The 18,962-nt window shown below is 42.0% G+C and overlaps 1 protein-coding gene across 1 annotated transcript in view; it reads right to left on the bottom strand.

The window, feature by feature from the left end:
* The window catches only part of xk (X-linked Kx blood group (McLeod syndrome)), a 31,970-nt gene extending 30,569 nt beyond the window's left edge, over positions 1 to 1,401 (bottom strand). Inside the window, exon 1 of the mRNA XM_084314808.1 lies at positions 1,068 to 1,401. Within this exon, the coding sequence (XP_084170934.1) occupies positions 1,068 to 1,315 (248 nt within the window). The 5' untranslated portion in view covers positions 1,316 to 1,401. The remainder of the gene's footprint in view (positions 1 to 1,067) is intronic.
* Between the last annotated feature and the right edge of the window lie 17,561 nt (positions 1,402 to 18,962).

The following is an 18,962-nucleotide window of genomic DNA, read 5'->3' as shown; positions in this document are numbered from 1 at the left end:
TGATGCGACTGCGAGTTATGGGGAGGAGGGTGATGATGAGTCTATAGTCAAGTCAAGTGACAGATTGATGGAGATGACCCCCTGCGATGCGGCAGCAGCAGCACGGTGGGCGACGTAAATCGACGTTACATCGAATGCTATAGATATCAGTAGCAGTAGGGGCCTATTGATTATAATGCTGCTGCCTTTATCGCCACCACACTAAATGGAGCAGACAACATTGCACCACACAGCAGAGGCCACATGCACGGAACGTCGGAGACACAAAGGGCCAGTGCGCGTAAAAAGCAAGCATCTGCGCGATTCTGTCAATGGCTTGACTGCAAGATGGACACCAGATTAGAAAAACGTCAGCAGCACCTGTGGGCATAGCAGGACAGAAGCTTTGACACCTTGGGTCCACACGATAATCCAGTGTCGGGGGCCAAACAAACAAAGTGTCCGGTTAGCGTGTTAGTAAACAAGAGATATATAAACACTAGCACCTTTCGTGACTGTGTTGCACCGAGTGAATCCACAGTCACTTGCTCCTCAATAGGAAACCAACCTAGATCTACCATGAAGGACTGGTTCTAACCGAACCGTTCGTTACACAAGTATCACAGAGAAATGTCAACGGTACTCACAGTTGCACGAGGGTTTCGAACAGAGATACGGGATGGTTTGAAAGCTCGGCGTTGCTAATAAACATTTTAAATATTCTTTATAAACTGGTCAACACAGCTTTATCTCCGGCGTTGGGTGCTAGATGCGCATGCGCTGTGATCACACCAGGCAGCCAACGCCGGAAATAATGCAGTGTTGACCAGTTTATAAAAAATATTTAAAATGTTTAATAGCAACACCGAGCTTTCAAACCATCCCGTATCTCTGTCCGAAACCATCGTGCTACCGTGAGTATCTTTGAAACGTCTCTGTGATACTTGTATAACCGAACGGTTCGGACCAGAACCAGTCCCTCAGGGTAAATCTAGGTTGGTTTCCTATTGAGGAGCAAGTGACTGTGGATTCACTCGGTGCATCACAGTCACGAAAGGGGTTACTTAGCTACACACACACTGACCCACCTGACCACGGGTCCGAGCTGCAGGAGGTGCAGCAGCAGGACGAGCGGCCGGTCTCTGCTGAGGTCCCGGTGGATGAACGTGAGGGTCAGCTGGACAAGCACCGACGGGACGAGGGTGAAGAGCAGCGTGAGTCCCTGCCAGATCTGGTCGCCCGCTGAGCGGTACGTGGTGCAGCTGAGGTACAGCGCCGCCGTGGTCTCGGCCGTGAAGAGAGACACCGACACAAAGATGGAACTGGGCAGTCGCATCCTCCTCCTCACTCACTCACTCACTCCGCCATCATCGGGGAAAGCGGTCTAGTGTTGCTTTCCCTCATCAAGATCCAAAGATGCATGCCGCCATCTGGACGCTCGCTGCGATGCATCTATTTTGACAGGTTGTTTTCCTGACAGTACTACTATAGTGCTGCTGCTGTCCCAGGGAGAGGCTGTGGGTGGCGCAGTGCTGCTGCTGTCCCAGGGAGAGGCTGTGGGTGGCGCAGTGCTGCTGCTGTTCCAGGGAGAGGCTGTGGGTGGCGCAGTGCTGCTGCTGTCCCAGGGAGAGGCTGTGGGTGGCGCAGGAGCAGAGCTCTGAATGTTCCCAGCTTGCACGGAGTGCTCTCGACTCGTCTCGAGATAAAGCTGGGAACGAGGTTAACGGAGTGTGAGATGCATTTCCTACGCCCCCCGTGACCGGACAGTCATTTCACTCGGGTCGAGTCCACACACGCACACACACACACACACACACACCACCACACACTACACCACTACCCATGTAGCTACATGTCGAAATACCTCCCAAAGGTCAGTGAATTCCACGACCACAACACCAGAGGGAGTTCCATAAATCATGTTCAACCCAGATTCGGCTCAAACAAGGGACTAAACACGTTTCGCAATTATGCCACAACAATGTGGAATGCCCTACCCACAGCCGGAAAATAATGTGAATCCCTACCCACCTTCAAAACCGCTCTCAAAGAGCACCTACGGGAGGCTGCCATTCGAAACTGGCCCCCGGTAAATGTCTAGCAAAGCACAAGAAACAGGACATTTCAAACATCTCTAGCTAACACAGTTAAGTAACAAAGTTAGAATCTGTAATGCCGTCACGCAGTGATCTCTGTGTAAAAGAGCCCTGCTTGGTATTGCACTTTGTTTACAGTTTTGTTCTGATGTGTGGGTTGGAACTTAGTAACTCAATATACTGTGAATTTCTCCAGACCCCTATTGGCAGAGTGTGAGATGTGGCCAGCAACAACAAGCCCTCCCCTATCCCCACTCAACTCCAACCCAACCCACACATCAGACTAAAACAAAACAAAGACAATTTAAACATAGCAAACACTGCTCTTTTGCCTAGAGATCGCTGTTTGAAGGCATTAAAGATTCTACCTTTAAAACATTGAGACAAAGTAACAAGTACACACACAGTGAAAACCTCAAAACGCCTAATTTTGTTGGTACTATTGATGTGTGAGTTTCAAAACGGGACGTGAACTACATTTGACTCCACAATCCGAAAATGTATTTTGCCATGCCCTATGTGTCCTATGAAATGACCTATAAGTGGTACCATGTCTCCCCAGTTGTCTCAGTGAATGCTTCTGTAAACGCTGGTGACTGATTGGCCAGGATTCCACCTTGAACTCCTCCATAAACAGGAACTCTGCAAACCTCGACGGAGGAAGGGAAGAGAGCAAAACACATGAATACTCACTAGAAATATATGTGGCTTAAGTAGAGATGTAGGGGGGGGGGGGCATGTACTTGACGATATTCACACTCTGTCATTCTGCTCTTATGTCATGCTCAGGTTGGGATTCCTTTCCACCCTGTTCTCAACCTGAACATGACATAAGAGCAAAATGGCCACCGTGTGAATATGGTCAATCACAGCACAAACTCACGCACGGTGGTACAGTGGTTATAGCACTGCTGCCTCACAGCAAGAAGGTCCTGGGTTCGAACCCCAGCAGGGGGCCTTTCTGTGTGGAGTTTGCATGTTCTCCCTGTGTTCGTGTGGGTTTCCTCCGGGTACTCCAGTTTCCTCCCACACCATAAAGACATGCATGGTAGGCAGGGACTACAGACGGAAACTAGCTAATTAGCTCAAATCTGGCACATTTACATTGATGTGGAAACTGAAGATGTTCATTAATGTGCACTGTCCCTGGGTAAAACAATTAAAAACAATAAACAAACAAACAAAATTGATTAATTTGGACAGTTACCAATAGGGTGTGTGTAAAGTGCTCCATTTTCATACCAAAGTCCTTTGATTTAGGGTTAGGGGTTGGATTTCCACTGGGGCCACCCTTGCTAGAACTGTATGTACTCATGCTACTGTAAGCCTCTATGGATGACGGCGCTCGCCAAATGGCATTACAAAATGAACATGATATTTACATAAAGAAGCACCACCAGAAACATGGAATACAGAGTATCCTGAATAATGTGATATGTAAGGGATAATCAACAAGTAGGTGTGCGTTTGATGGTTTTAAGGCACGGTGTGGAGGCGAAGAACCACCAGACACGCACCAGCCTCCGCAAGAGGTAAGGTGCAACCCCCAGGAGTAGGCCTCAAACTGGGCATGCCCTCTCTCACACACACACACACACACACACAGACACAGACAGACAGACAGACAGACAGACAGACAGACAGACAGACAGACAGACAGACAGACAGACAGACAGACAGACAGACAGACAGACAGACAGACAGACAGACAGACAGACAGACAGACAGACAGACACACAATAAGAACCACCCAACACGCACCAGCCTCCGCAAGGTGCCTTGAAACCGTTTAACGCACACCTCCACATTATTATATATTCCACTTACACCATGGCAACAATATAAAATAAAAGCATTAGCAAATATTGGGTGAAAGTTTGTTGATAAGCAGTTGATAACGAGTACGCTTTGACAGCTGTGCTCTTTAATGTTGCTATGGTTACAGGTTGGGTAGCGGATCTTTTAGATTAGTTTCTGTATTTTTCACCCATCCCAATTTAGTCGTTATGCCAATTCCCTTCCTGGTCGTTGCGCGCATTGCCCCACTGTCGGCCTGGGGAGGGTGTATAACTACCACATGCCTCCTCCGATACATGTGGAGTCAGCCAACCGCTTCTTTTCACCTGACAGCAAGGAGTTTCACTGGGGGAACGTAACGCGTGCAGAGGTTCACGCTATTTCCCCCAGATCCCCTCCCTGCTGAACAGGCGCCCCGGACCGACCAGTAGGAGTCGCAGTTTACAACGACCAGTCCAGGACACATACATACCCCACCGGCTTCCCACCCGCTAACACTGCCAATTGTGTTAGTAGGGATGACTGACCAAGCCGGAGGTACCGCTGACAGCTGGATTCTATCCCAGGGTCTCTGCGGTGGTAGGCGACTGCTTAGTCCACTGCGCTACCCAGCCGTGCCCTGCATTAAATGGTTTTAACGCACACCTGCCGGACAATCAGAAAAGAGTATTCACCCAGAGAGGTTTCAGAGAGGTTGGGCATAAACGTTCCCATGTAGTTTATCATTCCATTAAATCTCTGTATGTCCTTTTTGCATCGTGGCCTTGGCATATTTATGATTGCTGACACTTTTCTGGTATCTGGTCTGATGCCCTCACCTTTCTTGTTGCTTCCAAAAAGGTTGAAAAAACCCTCAGCTCAGAACTAGGCAAAATCTGCATATGGCTCGCTGATAACAAACTATCATTACACATGGGCAAAACAGAGTCCATTCTCTTCGGTTCAAATAACAAACTCAGCAAGACCGACGGCTTCTCAGTTACAGTGGGTGACAATATTGTCACAAGGAAAGAAGATATTACCTACCTGGGTTCCATCCTAGAGGCAAATATTTCCTGTGACAAAATGGCATCCAATGTAATAAAAAAAGTCAACCAACGAACTCGATTCTTGTACCGGATCTCCTCACTGGTAAACAAGAATACCCTGAAGACTCTAGCAGGAGCACTCATTCAAGGGTACTACGACTATGCTTGCACCTCATGGTACCAAAGCACCTCAAAGGCGCTAAAAACAAAATTACAAACATCTCAAAACAAACTGGTCAGACTACTGCTTGACCTTACTCCTAGAACCCACCTCACCCCTGCCCACTTTGACAACCTAGGATGGCTTAGAGTAGACGACAGAGTACAGCGACTTGCAATGGGCCTGGTCTACAAGATACACTACACGACCAAGGTACCCATGTACATGTCAAAATACTTCCCAAAGGTCAGTGAATACCACGATCACAACACCAGAGGGAGCTCCACAAATCATGTTAAACCCAGATTCGGCTCAAACAAGGGACTAAACACGTTTCGCAATTATGCCACATCAATGTGGAACACCCTACCCAAAGCTGTAAAGGAATGTGAATCACTACCCACTTTCAAAAACACTCTCAAAAAACACCTAAGGGAGACTGCAACTCGAAACTGGCCCCTGTAAATGTCCGAACACAACCCCCTCCAATGTACAGTAAATTACCAAGTATGGTCTTGTCAATAATCCAATGTACAGTTTTGTTTGTACAGTTATACAGTGTCCCCCACCCACCCCTCCTACCCAACCTCCCCCCCACTCCTACCCAACCCCCCCCCCCCCCCCCACCCACACAACCACCTCCAATGTACAGTCCCCCCCCACCCCCACCTACCCAATCCAATGTACAGTTTCTACGTCAAATGTCTTTTTTCTGGACTCTTTTGTATCACAAACAGTACTGTAATTGCAAATCTGGTATGTCATAAATGTATAGATGTAGCAGTACTGTCTATCTGTATGTCATGTATGTCATATATGTTACGATGAATTGAAAATGGGGGACCCTGATGTAAACAAGACGAAAGTCTTTCTCTGGTCTGCATCCCCTTAACAATTGTATGTATTGAGCTGTACTGTACTGTACCCATTCTGCAATCTGTTAATAAAGTTTTCAATCAATCAATCCAGGAAATGTTTCAGTTTCTCATCGTGTTCAGCCTTCGTGCTTGCCCAGATTATGATTAGATTACATTACATTAGATTCAAATGTATTGTCATTATACAGCACAAGTACAGTACAGTACAACGGAAATAAGTTTGGCATCCAACCAGAGTGCAAATGTAGTAGTAAAGTAATATACAATGGGTACTGGGTACAAAATATACAAATATATGATATGATATATACAGCATTTGTACATGCTATCATACAGAGCTATGGGTTATATATGTTATGGGTTATGGATGTGATCCATTGATGTGTCCAGGTGCTCATAGATCATATGGATTGTCTTATGATACACTTCAGGCGCTGAAGCGATGCCGAATGGCAATCAAATTAACCTGTATCTGCCATCTGGACTATTAAATGTGCAGTTTTGAACATGTGTTGTCTAGCTTGAGTTGCCAAAATTCTGACAAGGCATCTAGCTTGCTAAAGTATACTTTGCATTTGCGAATTGTGACATTATTTCTTCTCTTGAACAAAGTTTGTAGTGTTCTCTCCTTATTGTCCTGTTCAGATTTATAGGATACATACAGATGAATGAATGAATGAATGAATGAATGAATGAATGAATGAATGAATGAATGAATGAATGAATGAATGAATGAATGAATGAAAACTTTATTTAACAGATTGCAGAATGGGTACAATACAGTACGGCTCAATACACACAATTGTTAAGGGGATGCAGACCTGAGAAAGACGTTAGTCTTGTTTCCATCAGGGTCCCCCATTTTCAATTCATATAGACATTTATGACATACACAACATACATGACATTTATGGCATAGGGACATTATAGGTATTTAGTACTGATACATTTGTGACATAAACGGTATTCAAATATACAGTACTGTTACCCCTAGATCCTGACAGTATATATACATATGATGGGGAGGGGACTGTACATTAGGAGGGGGTGGGTGGGTGGGAGAGAGATATACATACGGCGGGGAGGGAATATATACATGCGGTGGGGAGGAGACTGTCTATTAGGAGGTGGTGGGGGTTTTGGGCATTTACGGTGGCCAGTTTCGAATTGCAGCCTCCCGTAGGTGCTCTTTAAGAGCGGTTTTGAATGTGGGTAGGGATTCACATTCCTTTACAGCTTTAGGTAGGGCGTTCCACATTGATGTGGCATAATTGCGAAACGTATTTAGTCCCTTGTTTGAGCCGAATCTGGGTTTAACATGATTTGTTGAGCTTCCTCTGGTGTAGTGGTTGTGGTATTCACTGACCTTTGGGAAGTATTTTGACATGTACATGGGTACCTTAGTCGTATAGTGTATCTTGTAGACCAGGCCCATTGCAAGTTGCTGTACTCTGTCGTCTACTCTAAGCCATCCTAGGTTGTCAAAGTGAGGTGGGTTCTGGGGGTAAGGTCAAGTAGTAGTCTGACCAGTTTGTTTTGTGATGTTTGTAATTTTGTTTTAAGCGCCTTTGAGGTGCTTTGGTACCATGAGGTGCACGCATAGTCGTAGTACCCTTGAATGAGTGCTCCTGCCAGAGTCTTCAGGGTATTCTTGTTTACCAGAGAGGAGATCCGGTACAAGAATCTAGTTCGTTGGTTGACTTTTTTTATTACATTGGATGCCATTTTGTCACAGGAAAGATTTGCCTCTAGGATGGAACCCAGGTAGGTAATTTCGTCTTTCCTTGTGACAATATTGTCACCCACTGCAACTGAGAAGCCGTCGGTCTTGCTGAGTTTGTTATTTGAACCGAAGAGAATGGACTCTGTTTTGCCCATGTGTAATGATAGTTTGTTATCAGCGAGCCATATGCAGATTTTGCCTAGTTCCGAGCTGAGGGTTTTTTCAACCTGCAACTTGTTCTTGTCAGAGACCAGCAGGGCTGAGTCGTCCGCAAACAGGAACAAGTTGCAGTCACAGGCTGACGACATGTTATTTGCATAAATTAGGAAGAGTAGCGGTCCTAGTATGCTTCCTTGTGGAACACCACAGCTCACTGTGAGGGGGGGGATAGAGTACCGTTTACCTCTACCATCTGTTCTCTCCCCTCCAGGTAGGATTGCATCCAGCTCACTGATAAGCTATCAAAACCAATTGCTTTTAGCTTGTCAATCAGAATGGAGTGATTGACAGTGTCGAAGGCCTTTTGTAGGTCCAGCATGACCATGCCGCAGTATTTGCCCGCGTCCACCTCTTGTTTGATGTGGTCGTTCAAATAGAGGAGGCATGTGTCAGTGGAGTGGGACGTTCTGAAGCCAGATTGGAATTCGTAGATTAGATTTTTTTCCGCCAGGTACTTTTCTACCTGTTCGAAGACTATTTTCTCCATGACTTTCGAGATGGAGGTAAGAATAGAAACAGGGCGGTAGTTGCCTGGGTCTAATTTGCTGCCCTTTTTGTGCAGAGGGGTCACTCTCGCAATTTTGAAGTCCTTGGGGACGTGTCCCTGTTTCAGAGGTTTATTATGTGAGTGATGACTGGGGTGATGGCGGCTGCTGCGTCTCTGAGGAATTTGGAGGGGATGTTGTCATGGCCAGTGGCCTTGTTAGGTTGGAGGGCGCTCAATTTTTTGAGTACCTCATCGGTTGTTACCATTTCAAGTTTGAAGTCGTCTTTGTGGACCCCTAGGTTTTTGTAGTATGCTACTATGTGTTCTACCCCATAATGCCCTGAGTGGGAGGGTAGTTTGTTTACCAGTGTTGTGGCTATGTTTGTGAAAAAGATGTTTAAGTAATTGGCTACATCCAGCTTGTCTGTGATGAGCGTGTTGTCCGTCTTTATGTTTATGTTTGAGAATCTGGTTTTAAGTTTTTTACTGCAGCCTAGTTGATTATTGAGTAATTTCCAAAGTTCGCAGGGTTTGTTTTTGTTTTCCTCAGTTTTGTCGTTGATGAAATTTCTTTTTGCGGTTCTGATCATGGTGTTTACGTCATTTCTTAGTCTGTTTCTTTGAATTTTTTGTTCAACCACGTGGGCTTGGAGTTCACTGTTTGAGCTTTTGGAAAGCTTTGTCTGACTTTTATGAAGTTCAGAGCATTTTTTGTCTCTGGTTTTCATAGCGGCCAGTATTTCAGTGTGCATCCATGCCTCAGCGCGATTTTTAACCCTGGTGGTTCTTATGGGTGCCATGTTGTTGAGTATTTCTGTGAATTTGGTTTTGAATCCAAGCCATGTTTCTTCAACCTGTGTACCACTGAGTTCATCTGACCAGTCCAAGCTCCCCAGTTCTAGGTTAAAGGCCTCTCTAGAGTAAGTTTTGAGGTCTCTAGATGTGACAGCCGGCCTTCTGTTTTAGCTTTTTGCGGGTACAGAAAATCATATAATGATCACTTAACCCGCATGCTATCACCCCTTTATTGGAGATCATGGACTTGTCAGAGGTCAAAATGAGGTCAATGGTGGTTTGTGTCGAGTCACATACCCTTGTGGGTTGGGTGATTAGGCCTTGAAGACGGGTGCTGCTTTACGCAGCATATCCGTGTTCCAGTCCCCAATAAGAATTTTTTCTACCCCCTCCACCCCAGCTAAACACCCATCAAGTGTGTCATAAAAGCCACTCTGTTCTGGCGGTCTGGGGAGGCTTTCCATTCCTTTTTTCAACAAAGACAAGGGAACTCATAAATGTTTTCGATCACTTTCAGGCTGTCCATCCTGTCTAACTCTGTTTTCAGCGGCTTTTGAATTGAGCAGATACCACTCTTCGACATGGATGACCGGTGGCATACTTTCATCCACTCTGATTGTGTGTTGTCCAGGAAGGCAGCCAAGACTCTAGAATAGGTCATTGTATTTGTTCATGAGTTCATCATAATCGGTGTCTCTTCCTCTTTCTACGACGAGCTCTTCACTAAGCTCAGTCTCGCACAGGCAGATAGACCTACAGTATGGCCTTTGGCACCACTAGCATGTGCTCTCTGTCCTTATGTGTCCCTTTCACCAGGGATCTTCCTTTCACGGGTATTTCTGCCCCTGAATATCCACTCACTTTCACTTTTTCTGCATGCAGTTTAGGTGTCTAATTTTCTTGAACTTAGTCTCTGATATCACATCACAAGCTCCTTTATCCAGGTTCATTGCCATATGATACATGGTAAAATGGCTGCATTTATATAGCGCTTTTATCCAAAGCGATTTACAATTTGTTCCTCACATTTTACCCATTCACTCACACATTCACTCGCACATTCACACACCAACGGCGGACGTGATCATGCAAGGTGCCAACCTGCTCATCGGGAGCAATTAGGGGTGTCTTGCTCAAGGACAATTCGACACGCTGCCTGGGAGGAGCGGGAATCGAACCTGGGAACCTCCGGATTACCAGACGACTGCTCCCTTTTTTTTTTTTTTTACTTTTTATTATCAAAAATAGTCATATTTTACATGTTATACATTTCAATTATATACATACAATATTATTTCAGAACCAGATATATAACACTGACGAAGGAATATGTAATTCCGAAACATGTTTCAGGCTGCCATTAAATTTTGAACCTGAGAGTGCTGGTCTGGCTTCACTGCTTCTTTTATATAATACTTAATGGGACTTCAGCACCCAGTGTCGTATCTTGAGAGCGCGGTCTAACTTGACATTAGAACCAGATCCTTCCCTTCCCCATACAAAACAAGAAAACCACTATCCAAAACAAAACTCTACTTGACCTCTCTCCATCCTTATACATTTCCCGCTGTCAATAAACCATTTCTCAAACATTTCTTTACTCATATTTTCCAGACAGTTTTAGATCTTTTTTCATCATGCTTTTAAACAAAGGCCACACCTCCACCTTCTTTTGATCAAAAAAAGCTATCCTTCTTCTGTACACAATAGCATATATAGCATGGCTCAATACATAATTCATCAAGTTTTTCTCCTCCTTTTTCCCATAAAAAAAACCAAACAAAAACCTCTTTTTCCAATCCAGCCCATTCTCCCTCCCCTCTCCCCAGTTCACCCCCAGGCCCTCTTTCAGCCTTGTATGAAACACCTGCAGACCATCGCATTCCATAAACATATGCATAAAAGATTCATCTTTGTCGTTGCACACATCACATACCCTACTTATACTATTATCAATATGACTTAACACCGTTTTTGTGTACATCCTATTGTGTTTCAACATAAAATCATTATGTTCACACTCTATACTATTAAACTTTATATCTACATTGCCCCAAATAGTCCCTCCCACCAGCCCCGGAAAGACCCTCTCCCAAACCTGCTCTGACGCTGGTATCTTCTTTTCCTTCAAGACAAAAAATCTATATATTTCTTTACTTTTTACACTACCTATATCTTTCTGCTTCTCTCCCCTCCCTACCTTCAACTCTGGCAGTCCACGTCTTTTATTTGTCCCACACTCATTATCTATTCTCTCTCTCCACTCTCTTGGCAACGCACTTTTAATTTTTTCAAAACCAGAAGAAACTGATGCATAGCTGTATTCCTCCTCCAATTCTATCACTGTGTCATATAAAGCCCGTACCGGGAGGAAGCCCGGTACAAACTCATACACACAATCCTTCACTTGTCTTATTCCTGCTTTCCAAAAAACTTTATTATACAAAACACTCTCATTAATACTTACTTTAGGGTTTAGAAATACAGGTTGGTTAAAAACCATTTCTAACTCTGTACATAAGTATTCTACATTGGGCAAGAACTCGGCCCACGCCTGCAGTACCTCCCTATACAAACCAGGTATCCCCTCTGTCATGGGCAGTTTAAACCCCATGAACAGACCATTGTCCCCACACTTGCCTATCTTCTCTACACAATCTCTGAAAAAAAACTTCCAGCCATACTCTGTGCTATCACACAAGTACTTCTGTACACACTTTATCCTTACAGTTTTTTTTCTTACCTTAAAATCAAACAAATTTAAACCACCTTCACTGCACTTACCTATCAGAGTCTTGTGCGCTATTTTAGCCATCTTCCCTTCCCACAGGAAATCTTTTACTACTCCATTCACAGCATTTTCTACTGTCTCTGGCATGTCCAACACAGTTAAAGCATACATTAATTTTGACATTAATAAGCTATTTACTATAATTACCTTGCCTTTTAACTTCAAACACCTCTGTTTCCAATACTGAAGCATCTGTCTTATTTTATTTACTATACCTGTCCATGTTAAACCCCTCTCTCTACTATCATTCACCCCTATCCATATCCCCAAAATGTTGATGTGCTCCTCCGCCATTTTAAAAGGGAAAACACATTTATCTATATTCAAATTACCTATACATAATAATTCCGACTTATCCACATTTATCTTAGCCCCTGATGCTCTACCATACACCCTCAGACACTCCATTATTCTATTTACACTGTCAATATTCCTTACTGTGAAGGTAGTATCATCCGCATACTGGTGCACCAGACTCACCCCCCCATTTGGTATTTTAATTCCTACAATTTCCTTTATACTTTTAACATATGTTGCAAGTGGCTCTGCAGAAATTGTGTACAGCAAGGCTGAAAGTGGACACCCCTGCCTCACAGACCGTTCTAAAGTAAAGACATCTGTGATACACCCATTGCACTTTACACAACTCTTTGCATCCGTATACAAAAGTTTTACCCATTTTATAATTCTTTCACCAAAACCAAAAGTATTCATTGTTTTCAATAAGAACTCATGTTCCACACGATCAAAAGCTTTGTTTAGGTCTACACTTAACAAAGCACATTCTTCATCCCTACCTGTTACATATTTTATCACATCTTTTATCGTTCTGATAGTTTCAGATATGTCTCTTCCAGGTAAACTGTAGGCTTGCGTCGGTGCTATTATGCTCCCAATCACCCTTTTTATTCTATTAGCCAAGATCTTTGTCAACACCTTATAATCTCCGTTCAACAAACTTATTGGCCTGAAATTCTCTAACCTAGTTTTGCTGCCTTTGTTTTTAAATAACAAAGTCAAAACTCCAATAGTAATTCCTTCCGCACACACACTGTTTCTTTCCATTTCTTTATATACATTCAATAATATTGGTGCCAGCAGATCAACAAAAGTTTTATAAAACTCTCCAGACAATCCATCTAGCCCCGGACTTTTTTTGATCTGCAGGCCATGAATTGCCTCTCTCACCTCCTTCTCAGTTATTTCTCCATCACACATATTCTTATCACTTTCCTCCAGCCTCATTTTCATGGTATTTAACACAATATTTACACACTCATTATCAACCCCTTCACTCTTGTATAGTTTCCTATAAAAAGACTCTACAGTATCCAAAACACCAACAAGATCATTCATTTTTTCACCTTCTTCATTTTCAATTTCTCTTATATATGTTTTCCTTTGCTTATTTTTTTCCAACCTTAAAAAGAAAGAGGTACACCTCTCTCCCTCAAAAGCATATTTAGCTTTGCTCCTTATAATTGCTCCCATACATTTTTTCCTCTCACTTGATTCCCACCTAGCCTCAAGCTCAAGGTACTTCTCTATATTGTGATCTGGATTAATTTTTATCTTCTCCTCCTCTCTTGTCAACATTTCTCTTAATTTCCATTCCTCTTTTTTCTTTTTATAATTCCGCGCTTTAGTATATCTTATACTTATTTTCTTTATATTAGCTTTCACATTACCCCACCACACACCCACATTATCTTTATATATTTGGTTTTCCTTCTCTGCACATATATATTTCTTTATCTTTCTCTGATACTCTTCCTCTTTTAGCACCCCTATATTCAAGCACCACACCCCCCCTCCTCTCATCTGCACTTCATACCCCAACTCCAAACATATAGCTGCATGGTCACTTAAATAATTAAATTTGTGCTCTATATTTAAAATGTACTTCTGTACACTTCTTTTTGCAAGGCATAAGTCTATTCTACTCTGCCTCAGTACACCCATCACCAATTGCTTTCTAGTGTATCCAATTTTACCTGCATTCTCTTCTCTCCAAACATCCACCATATCAGTTTCTGCCATTATTTTAAATAGTGCATTCCTAGATGTGTCAAATTTAAACACCCTACTTGTTGTATCCAATCTTGTGCACATAGTATTATAATCACCAATCATTATACAATTATCACTCATGTGCACCCTCAAACCCTCAAAAAACACTTTCCTCTCCTTTTCCGTATTTGGAGCATAAATACTACATCATTTATACGTAATATCATTAAACACAAAATCAATTATCAACACTCTCCCCTCAGTATCTTCATGTATTTTCCTTACATTATTAACAACACCTTTTTTCAATAATATAGCTACCCCACACGATCTCTCTGCTCCATTACTCACATCAGTGGAGGCTGCTGACCAAATTTTTAGGTGAAGCACAAATTATTATATTATATTATATATTAAATAATATTTTTAAAACATCCCCCACTGTGTGTCAGTGGTCAGTGGACACAGATCAAAACATATTAACATTAGGTGACAGCGGACCTGACCAGATGAAAACATATTAGGTGACAGCGCACCTGACCAGATGAAATCATATTAGGTGACAGCGCACCTGACCAGATGAAATCATATTAGGTGACAGCCAGTGATGCCACAGATTACTTGTAAAAGTAATCTGATTACTGATTACTGATTACTCCTTTAAAAAGTAATCTAAGTTACTTTACTGATTACTTGATTATCAGAGTAACTTAGTTACTTTGAAAGTAACTAGGTTACGAAGTCGTCGTCGTTCCCCCAACAGTTTTTTTTAAACGCTTTATTGAAAGTGCATAAATTGTTTTTAACTTGTTTCTCTGCACATAACGTAAATTGTTAAACTAGTGCTTCAGCTTCTGTACCATCAAGTATGGTAAAGCAACAGTCTATGATGCTCACAGCATTAGAGCAGCCAGCCAGTGGTTTTACAAAACCAGTGTATCACATCTAACAAATGCAGGCTGAACTATTCAATTATATCAACTGTAACTATTCAATTGTTTTTATAAATGTCTCTCTATAAACATACAATCAGTCTCTCTTTAACATGTAAATTAACTGTAAATCTGGCAAATAAGAGCTTTTGCTCTGCCACCATCAACCCTCCTGTACCTAGTCGAAGCGTCGGCTAGTGTTGTGATTCCAGATGCTTTCAATGCAATTGGATGTGCTGTTTTTAGCGGTAGACAGTATTTTGTTTCCTCCGCCGTGAAGTAGTGACTGAGGCTACGTTTAGACGAGCGTTTTGGGGTGGAATTCTGAACAGAAACCGCAAAAGTCATCTTGCGGTTTTCACTTTTAATTTTGCCAAGCGTTTTGGGGTGGAATTCTCCGACGACGGAGCCCTGCTGTCACACGATTGGCGCATATGTCACATGACGTGCTGTGAAGACCCGCCCTACTCTGCCTCTGATTCGCAGACTGTGGATGGGGAATGTGATTGGACCAAAGCAGAGTCACTCACAGACAGAGGGACCAGTCACGCCGCGGGACACATTCTTGTATTTAACCCTTTCACTGCCACACCGAAAAACGAAATAAAATACTGCATTCCGCCTGCATTATGAATTTATGATGAGATAGTAACGAAATAGTAATGCACAGCCACTTGGACAAGTAACTGCAATCAGATTACTGGCTTTTAAAGATTAACGCGTTAGATTACTATTTTCGGGGAAAAGTAATCAGATTACAATAACGCGTTACTTAGTAACGCGTTACTGGCATCACTGGTGACAGCGCACCTGACCAGATCAAAACATATTAGTTGACAGCGCACCTGATCAGATCAAAACATTTTAGGTGACAGCGCACCTGACCAGATCAAAACATATTAGGTGAAGGTGACAAGGAAGCCACAGACTCATACCCCCCCGACACTCAACTAACCGCCTCGGACAGTCCTTCATACCAGTGGCCATCAGGCTCCACAACAGTGGGCAGCGACTGCTGCCAGACATCGACCTAGAACTAATAGGAACCCAAGTAGGACAATAACACTACCTTATGCATACTGCACCTTATGTGGATACTGTGATACTGTGAATAATGAATAATGTATATTTCAGTTAGTTAGATAGTAAATTATATTGACCTATTTGTTTACACTGCTTGTGTTGTTTTCACTACCTGTACCCCCCCCCCTTCCCCCATGCTGCTATGATGCCTGAATTTCCCCAAGGGGATCAATAAAGGAATATCTTATCTTATCTTAAAAGGAAAGATGAAATTACCTACCTGGGTTCCATCCTATAGAGGCAAATCTTTCCTGTGACAAAATGGGATCCAATGTAATAAAACTAAGTCAACCAACGAACTAGATTCCTGTACCGGATCTCCTCTCTGGTAAACAAGAATACCTTGAAGACTCTAACAGGAGCACTCATTCAAGGGTACTACGACTATGCTTGCACCTCATGGTACCAAAGCACCTCAAAGGCACTAAAAACAAGATTACAAACATCACAAAACAAACTGGTCAGACTACTGCTTGACCTTACTCCTAAAACCCACCTCACCCCTGTCCAATTTGACAACCTAGGATGGCTTAGAGTAGACGACAGAGTACAGCAACTTGCAATGGGCCTGGTCTACAAGATACACTACACCACTAAGATACCCATGTGCATGTCGAAATACTTCCCAAAGGTCAGTGAATACCACGACCACAACACCAGAGGGAGTTCCACAAATCATGTTCAACCCAGATAAAATAATTTAAAAAGTAAAAAAAAAAAGAAAAAAAAAAAAAAAAGATTTAATAAAAGAAAATAGTCATAACTTAGAAATGAGATTGCATAGGTCTATGAATCGATATCGCGATTCTGTTTTGATTAATTGCCCAGCCCTACAGAGTGTACAGTAAGTTAGCTTGGTGATTATCATTGTGATGTAGGCTAAGCTGGCTAGCTACTGTTAGCATACAAGCACTGTAGCCTACTTACTTTTTCATCCACAACGTTTTTTCTGATCCAGATGCATAAGTCCACTTCTTCATACTTCGGTCCTAATGTTGGCGCAAAATTTAATTTAGCCTGACTTGACTTGTTATAGCTGTACATCTTACTAACTACTAAACAACAACTTTCTCATAGTCTCAACTTTCACATAGTCAAAATGGGCCCAGCTGCATGTCCGGAGGATAGGTTTAGCTCAGGCCAATCTCAAGTTTCTCAAGTTTCTTTATTAGTTGTCATACAGAAGTACAGAATACTTTTATACAAAATGCTTCTTTATGTTACATTTTGTATAAAAGTATTCTGTACTTCTGTATGACAACTAATAAAGAAACTTGAGAAACTTGAGATTGGCCCGAGCTAAACCTATCCTCCGGACATGCAGCTGGACCCGTTTTGACTTTGCAATGCAGCAATCTCTGATTGGATTTGCAAGGCTGCCAATCATATTCAACCTCCGTGTATTGGATGTCAAGGGCTGTCAATCAATCAACCCTCCATTCAATGGCAAGAGTTTAACTGCACAGACCGTGCTTAGATGAAGTTAATAGCCTATTTTGATTCGCTGTTATTTATTATTTATTTAACAATGGGTCACACCTGTGAAGTTTTCTTCACGAATAATTACTGCAGGCAATACTGCAGTGCAGGCCTGCTCAGAGCTGTCAATTTTGGCAATTTTTATATATATATATATATATATATATATATATTAGAGCTGGGCCGTTAACGGCGTTAACGTGCTGCGTTAACGCTATACTAGTATCGCGCGATAATATAATTAACGCATTAATAAAAAAAAAATCAAAATAAAAAAAATGTTTTTTTTATTTTTTTTACATTTTTTTTTCTACCTTTATTTACCCAGGGTAGGTTCGCTGAGCACAGATGTTCTTTTCCATTCACACCTGGGAGCTGCCCAGTACAACCACAGTTGACACCATTGGCCACTGAGCAACTCCACTGGAGCAGTTGATTCAAGCCATGTCACATAGTTCAAGTTTGAAATGATTCTTTCTGTTTTGCTCCTGAGAGTGTGCTAGATACTGTACTGTACTGGTAATATTATGTATTTGTGTTAACTTCTGAATAAAACAACTTATTAAACACAAGTACATCTTATTGAACATTATTTTGATATTTCATTACCAATTATCATAGCAAAACAGCTTTTTCAAACAGTCTGTAATGCATTTTGGAAACGGGAGATGGGCTCATGGTGTAATGGGCCACCTGGCCTGAGAAACATAAGGAGGAAAGAAAAAGTAAGGACTTACTTCTGGTCATTATTTGGGTAGAACACACATATTTTGAATGCCTTCGGCAGGTTTTTTTTTTTTTTTTTGAGCCATTTTAATCTAGATTAATCTAGATTAAATCCAGGATTGCAGATAGATTAATCTAGATTAAAAAAATTAATCTATGCCCACCTCTAATATATATATATAAATATATATATATATATATATATATATATATATAGGTATATGTAAATTAATAATAATTATGAATTATGAGTGAATTTGTGTTTCACGTGTTGTCATAGAGAAACCTCCACTGACTCACATATATTTCATCATTCCATTTCTTTTTTACCTCATTCATTACATTTTCTGTCCACCATGTTTCTTGTAAAACTATTATTTCTGCTTTATAGGTCATAAAAAGTTCCTCCATTTTCCCTACTCTTCTCAAACCATTTGCATTTAGTGAAACAATATTTAGTGTAGCACACATGACAGAAAATGTAATAAGAATGATCACATTCATTTATTTCGTCCTTTTCTCGTCTTTTCTTGCCCGCGCCCACCCCATGTCCTCGGATGAGCTCTCTTTAGCCTGTTTATATTTGACACACTCAAATCCAATATCTGTATTGTATTAAACTCTATTTTCTTTGCATTTCTTAACCCATTTATATTAATAGAAGTAACTGTAATTGTAGAACACATGACAGCAAATGTGATGAGGTTTATTATATACACCATTATCATCTTTTTCTCCCTTTCCTCCCTTTTTTCCCCCCTTTAAGGTGCTTCTTTTGT

Source organism: Notolepis coatsorum (genome assembly GCF_963971535.1).
Source record: "Notolepis coatsorum genome assembly, chromosome: 5".
Classification (NCBI taxonomy): domain Eukaryota; kingdom Metazoa; phylum Chordata; class Actinopteri; order Aulopiformes; family Paralepididae; genus Notolepis; species Notolepis coatsorum.
This window is presented reverse-complemented; position numbering and strand designations above follow the sequence as displayed.